Raw genomic sequence first — 7,352 nt, 5'->3', positions numbered from 1 at the left:
CCCTTGGTCTTGTAAAGGTTTTATGACCCAGTGTAGGGAATGCCAGGGCCAGGATGTGGGAGAGGGTGGAAACAGGTTTGGTTCCTCCCCCCTCCCCAAGGTGAAAGGGGAGAGGAGGTATCATTTGAAATATAAATAAAGAAAATATCTCTCTGGTTCCAGGACAGCCAAGGCTACCCAGAGAAACCCTGTCTCAAAAAACCAAAAAACAAACAAACAAACAAAATCTCATAAAAAACAAACAAACAAAACTCATAAAAAACAAACAAACAAAAACAAAAAAACAAGGGGTCTCATAGATAGGGAATAGTGTGGTGGTAAATTTGTCCACTCTAGGCGTGCAGCTTGTATTCATATTTACTGAGTTGTGTTTTCTTTGACTCAGCTTATTTGGGTTGGAGATTTCCGGCAAAATAACAATGATAAAGAGCTAGGCTGAAGTCATGGTTTACTGCTTAAAGCATATTTGCTGCTTTAACTCCACAAAGCAGCTGGTAACCACGGGCAACTCCAGCTCCAGGGAACACCATGTCCTTTTCTGGCCTCTGCATATGAGGCACATGATGCACACGCATAATGCAGGCAAAATATTTATGCATAGAAGATAAAATAATATTAAAAATACCCAAATAAATAGTCAAATTCAAATTTGTACAAAATACTGCCAGCATGTGTCCTAGTTTTAGAAGACGCAGTTGAGACCATGCCCTACTATTTTCAGTCTTTTCTATCATTAATGTAAAACGTTGGACAACTGCCTCTTGAAAAGCAGTATTAGGTTGGGCATGTGGCTCAATGGTAGAACACTTGCCCACCATGAATGAACCCTGGGTTGCATATCTAGCACTGCCAACTTTGGGATTTTAAAAGTTCCAGCTCTGACATTTCCTATTTCTGTAAATTAGGATCTGCGTAAATAAATCCCATTTTGGGCTAGGGGATATCACAAAGCTAGTACAGTGTTTGCTTTCCATACATAAAGCCTAGAAGTTAATTCCTAGCACCATATAAAACTGGGTGTAGTTGCACGCAAGTGTAATTCCAGAATTCCAAAGACCTGATGATCCAAAACTTAAAATCAGCTTGGGCTACGTAACCAGTTTGAGTCCATCCTGGGCTATATGAGGCTCAGATCTGGAGAGGTGTCACTTTTCAGGGTCTGAACATTTCACATGGATATCCCCCATTTGATGACCCCAAGTATTCCTGGGAGGGTAGATAGATTCAAGCATTAACACAAGCCTGTCTGTGCTCCTAGATCTGAGCATGCCCACTCTAATGGAAGCTAGAGTGCCAGCCCATCTGTTTTATGCCCAATCTCCTCTTTTCCTGGTCATTATTCACCTTTGAGGTACCGTGTCAGTGTACATGGGGTTAGTGTGGAAGGCTTCAGGTTGGGGCGGGATATTGGGAGGCTGGCTATATATGGTCCATCCTGGGCACTCCTGAACCTCTGACTGTCACTATCAGTGCAATGACCTTTGGCAGCTAGCCCCTACCTCCTCATGGGAAGCAGGGGTCTCTTGGAATGCAGATACTACAGTGTGCCTGAGCCACAGAACTGCTGTCTTGCAGACAAAGTCAGGTGGCCCTGGGATTCTGTGAGAGAACTGGGAAAGACTCTTCCCTCCCTATAGAAATCTCTAAGCAAGCATCCTGGTTCAACATCCCACAGAACTGGAAACTCAACAAGACTAGTTTATAACACAACAAGCAATGTAGGTTTTCCCTTGTATTTCCTTAGCAATCAGATTTCTCTAATAGAGGTTGTATTTGTATAAAAATCTTTAATTTTTATTTCAAGTAATTTTCCAAACTTTCAATGTAAAGTTTAAGTGAAATCTTACTGTGAGATACAAAGAGTTAATGAATTACCAAGTCTCTCTGTCTCTCTCCCTCTGTCCCTGTCTCTCTCACACCCTTACATTCTCCGCCCCCCCACACACTTTGGATGCAAGCCTGTTTCAACCAGGCCAAAGCTGATGAGCTCACACTCTCTACATCTGCTGTGTACACTATATCTACACTGACATAAAGGTCACCCTTCACCTTACTCCATATTTATGATGGCAGGACTTGGCATAATTATGCTTGCTTTTATATTAAAGAACAGAACAATAACGATTGTCCATTATGCAGTATGAGGGCAGCTTACAAAATGCTCCTTGAACAGTCTATATCGCATTTATTGTACAGATTAAATTATTCAAAACAAAACAGCAAGCAGTGCTCAGTCACCTGTGGAGACTCAGCCTGATGGGCATTCCATTCAGCTCCCTGCTCACAGAAAGGAGAACTCAGCTTCCAATGATCACAACAGCAAACAACACAGCTATACATCAGTCTCTTAGCCTCAAGTTTTCTCTGGGTTTATTCTGAAACCTACTAACAATTCAGTAAGAAACCATGACTGGATTCTAGGTCTTTATTTTTATTTTGTATGTCTAACTATCTATGACTATGAAAAAAACCTACTCTTGTTTCCCTAAACTTGACTCATGGGACAGAACTGGCCCCAACAAGCCTGGTTTAGGAGCCTGTCAGTCAGTGAGGTTAAGGCTACTGACCCTAATGACTTTCCTTTTTATCTTTTCTTCTTTTTGTTTTGTTTTAATTTCATTTTTTTTTAAGAGACAGGGTTTCTCTATGTAGCCCTGGCTGTTGTAGAACTCACTCTGTAGACACTCTGGTCTTGAACTCAGAAATCCACTTTTCTCTGTTTTCCTAGTGCTCAGATTCAAGGTGTGTAATACCACACCCAGCCTATATTGCCCTTTTGACAGCATGTCACCCCAAATTATGTCCAAGACTTTCACTTCTGTTGGTCATAGTAGCCTGAGCCTCTCAAGTCCCTGTAAGAAGACTGGTTGGGTGTTGACCATAGAGTCCAATCTGACCTGGGTAGCAGTCAGCTGGCATGGTGCCAGAGTCAGAGGACGAGGGTCCTGGTTGAAGCCTTGACACACCGAAGCAGCACCTTGTATTACCAGGAGTAGAAATGAGTCCCTTGTCTCTTTGAATGTCACAGCTTAGATGTCAGGTAGATTCATGGGCTTTTGGGGCCTTGCTGCCAATCATAAAACTTGGGTTTCCAGCCGTCGGACTTCCTTGACCACCAGATCAATGTTAATAATTGGGTTGAAGTACAGAGCCCAGTAAAATAAACAGTTGCAGACAAACTGAGGAATAAGCGGCCAGAACATGGCCATGAAAAGCCCTTGTGTCGATACTTTCCAAAAGTGGCTCCACATCCTCTGGGGCACTGTCCTGAAAAGAAAGAAGAGTGGAGGGTGGGCTTGGATAAGCTGGGTGCTGAGGGGTCTGCCCCGTCACCTGTGCCCACAACTGAGGAAACACCTCTGCCTAACCAGTCTCCAGCTCCTAGCATGTGTCCTCTAAGGATGCTTTCTGTGCACACTGGCACAGCCTTGGTTCTACCTGCTTTGTCACCCCTTTTCTTTTTCTTTCTTTTTAGCTTTTCAAGATAGGTTCTCTCTATGTAGCCCTGGCTGTCCTGGAACTCTAGACCAGGCTAGCCTCAAACTGACAGAGATCTACATGCCTCTGCTTCCCAATTAAAGGCATGTGCCATCACAACCTGGCAATGGTATTTTTTTTTTCCTGAGATAAACTTTCATATAGCTCAAGTTTGGCCTAAAATTGCTATGTAGCTAAACTTCTCATCTTTTTGCCTTTGCTTCCTGAAGGCTGGGATTTCAGACATGTGCCACCATATCTTGTGATGTGGTGCTGGGGATGAAACACAGAGAAACAAAGCCTAAGTATGAATATCCACATTCTCTAAATGAATAAAAGAGTCTACAGAATGGAAACACTTGAGTTTCTTATAACAATTTATAAGACCAGGAATTGTGTGAGAGACAGGATATCAATATGAAACAATGTGGTAGCCTGTTTGCCTGGAGCAGTTTTCCTGAAATAGTCTGAATTGCTCTGGAGGTGCCTGGCTTGTCTACCTGAGGCAATGTGAGCATTCCAGGCCCTCCCTCCTCTGTTTTCCTATGTGGTCTGAATTGGAGATATGCTTCATACAGTGAGCTTGGCCATGGAGAGCCCAGCACACTCCTGTAGTGTATGTGTGAGCACATGATTCAAGCTGGACCAAATAAAGGCTTGTTTCAAGTGTGATGGGAAAAGAAGTGCTTGTTTTTTACTGGCACTGCTAGGCCAAGCTCTGGGGCAACCAGAGGCCATGAGATGCAAGAGCTGAGAGGAGCTGAGCAGCATAGGAAGGACAGCCTGTGAGCAAGGTGGTCCTGAGTGAGGCAGCCCTGAGGAGACTATTTGGATCTCCTGGTCTGTGCTGGTTTGAATAGGTATGCCCACCACAGAGTCATGTGTTTGAGTACTTGGCCCATAGGGAGTAGCATTATTAGGAGGTGTGGCCTTGTTGGAATAAGCGTGGCTTTGTTGAGGAAGTGTGTCACTGTGTGGGCAGACAGTTTCCTTCTAATGCCTGCAGACCAAGATGTAGAACTCTCAGCTCCTTCTCCAGCACCATGCTGGCCTGGATGCTGCCATGCTTCCCCGCCATGGCAATAACGGACTAAGCCTCTGAAACTCTAAGCCAGTTCCACTTAAATGTAGAGTTGCTATGTTCATAACGTCTCTTCATAGCAATAAGGCCCTTACTAAAACAGGGTCCAAACATGGTTTCTACTCTGGGTTAGCATTTAAATCCTTTGTAGTAAGTCAATTAGGTTGGCTCTTGTTACTTGCCAAGAGATCTACTTACAGACTAGGTAGCCCAATGTTCTCATCCTACATTAATCCGGAAAAGTTATTCTCCCAAAATGCTGGCAAAACCGAATTAGAACAGTATAAAATTCCCAAGATGTCTCTCTGGCCTTTACTATATTGTTCTTTTCTATATTTGCTTTTCCTTTGATTACTCATCAATTAATAAAATCCTTCAAATACCCACCACCCCAGAAGTTATCTGACTTACTTTTAAATATGAAAACCACATATGACTGCACATGCTTGTAATTTCAGCATCTGGCAGGCAGAGGCAGGTTTGTTAAGTTTGAGACCCATGGGCAAAACATACACACAATACACACACACACACACACACACACATACAATTAGAACAATCACACACACACACACACACACACACACACACACACACACACACACAATTAGAACAATGAGCCAGGCATAGTGGTGCACTCCTTTAGTCCTAGCATTTGTGACCTTGGTTTACTAGTGAGTAGCTAGACTGAGCTACAAAGCAGGACAAAATAAACATATACATATACAAAATAATTTAATATACATACACAAAGTAAATAAATACATATATACAAAGCGAAAACCTAAAAACTAAACAAAACCAACAAACACAAAGAGCCAGGCAGAATAGCATAATATAGTTCAGAAGCCTGAGGCAAGAGATCACTCAGCACACTGTAGGCCATGTCATTTCTGCAAAGGTCTGGGTGGTATAAAAAAGCAAACTGAGCAAGCCATGGTGAACAAGCCAGAAAGCAGCATCTCTCCAAGACTTCTGCTTTAGTTCCTACCCTGACTTCCCTGGATGAACTCAAACAGTAAGCTGAAATAAATCCACAAACTGATTCCCGACCCCCTCCAAAAAAAATAAAAGAGTTTCTGTGTGTAACAGCCCTAACTGTCCTGAAACTCGATTTGTAGATCAGGCTGGTCTTGAACTCACAGAGATCTGTCTGTCTCTGCTTCCCAGGGCTGAGATTCCTGGGCTGAGATAAAAAAAAAAATGCACAACCATACCAGCTTTTCTAAGTTGACTTTGATCACAGCGTTTTATCATGACATTTGAAAGTTAAGATCGACCCCATCTCTAACAAAATAAAAGAAAGAAACCAAAGAAAATCAAGAACACACCAAATCATTATATGAAATAAAGACTGCCTCTTAGACACAAATAACTTTCTTATTTGCTGTTTAAAGAATATTTCTCAAATCAGAGCCTGAGGAGTCAAGGTAGAGTTTTTCTTTTTTAAAGACTTTATTTTTATTCACTTTTTTTAGTTATATGTATATGAGTATAGGTTTCTACATATGAATGCAGTGCCCTCAGAGGCCAGAAGAGGATGCCAGATCCCATGGGGTTGGAGTTATAGGTCTTTGTAGACTGCCCCCATGCCAGGTCTAAAAATACTTTAAAGGGGACCACCCTCACTGGTATTTCTTTACCACTCCCCGTTACTCCAACCATCTCCCACTGAAAGGCACTTACTTCAGCTCGCTTCTTGACCAGATCCTCCAAAAAGAGAACAACTCCAGAACAGACAGCAGCATGGCATTGACAATCAGGAAGCGTGATGTCCAGTAGTGGACCTCCAGCCAGTCCCAGGCGAACTCCGCAATCAGCTGGTATGGGAGGAAGGAGTATTTGACGAGGAACTCTCTCCACTGCTTCCACGTGGGCTCCCTCAGCTCCTTGAAGAACACACAACAGAGTCCCAGTCATCATAGGATTGACTTATACAAATAATATCAATGGGTGAGCTTTACATTTGGACACACACACCCCTACCTCTAACAATCAACATCTTGTGTATATCTAGCAGGCCTCAAACTCACATTTTTTTTCTGCGTTTGTCCAAAGTTCCTGGATTAAAAGCATGTTCATGGCTTAAAATAGAATAATAATTTATCAATCCCTCTTGTAATAGTTCATCTTAAAATAAAGTTGAGACTAGAAAAATGGCTTAGTGGTTAAGGATGCATGCTGTCCAAGCATGAGGACTGAAATTTAGATCTTCCATATTTCATAAAAGTCAGGTATGGTTTTCTACACACCTGTAACCCCAGCACTAAGGGGTAGGGATGTGAGGACCTTTGGGGCTTGCTTACTGGCTGCCAGCTTACAGAAAACCTTGAACTCCATGTTCAGAGAGACTCTGCCTCCAAGAAACAAGGGAGGACGAGATAGAGAAGAACCCCTCCCTTTGGCTTGTGTATTAGTATACACCTACGTACCAATGTCACATTCATATATACACAAAAAGTCAAAAATTAAGATTAATGTGGCCAAAAAGTTTGAACTGAGATGTTTATTGTAGAGTTGTGGAAGATCAGAGGTAAAAATCTTTTTTTTTTTTTTTTTTTTTTTTTTTTTTTTTTTTTTTTATATTTTTGAGATAGGGTTTCTCTGTATAGCCCTGGCTGTCTTGGAACTCACTCTGTAGACCGGGCTGGCCTCGAACTCAGAAATCTGCCTGCTTCTGCCTCTCAAGTGCTGGGATTAAAGGCATGCGCCACCACCACCCGGTGGTAAAAATCTTAATAGATCTGAATTATGAATAACAGGGCAAAATGAATTTAGGATTTCTGTTCTATTC

General features: G+C 42.3%; 1 protein-coding gene across 3 annotated transcripts in view; it reads right to left on the bottom strand.

Moving 5' to 3' along the window:
- Positions 1 to 1,767: 1,767 nt before the first annotated feature.
- Bfar (bifunctional apoptosis regulator) overlaps positions 1,768 to 7,352 on the bottom strand; it is a 37,878-nt gene continuing 32,293 nt past the window's right edge. For all 3 annotated transcript variants that reach the window (XM_031363095.1, XM_031363098.1, XM_031363097.1), the window contains 2 exons: positions 6,245 to 6,447; positions 1,768 to 3,267 (listed from right to left, as the gene is read on the bottom strand). In XM_031363095.1, the coding sequence (XP_031218955.1) occupies positions 3,075 to 3,267; positions 6,245 to 6,447 (396 nt within the window). In that variant the 3' untranslated portion in view covers positions 1,768 to 3,074. The remainder of the gene's footprint in view (positions 3,268 to 6,244; positions 6,448 to 7,352) is intronic.

Source organism: Mastomys coucha, unplaced genomic scaffold (genome assembly GCF_008632895.1).
Source record: "Mastomys coucha isolate ucsf_1 unplaced genomic scaffold, UCSF_Mcou_1 pScaffold12, whole genome shotgun sequence".
Lineage (NCBI taxonomy): Eukaryota > Metazoa > Chordata > Mammalia > Rodentia > Muridae > Mastomys > Mastomys coucha.
The sequence above is the reverse complement of the archived record's forward strand: the minus strand, read 5'-3'. Positions and strand labels throughout refer to the sequence as shown.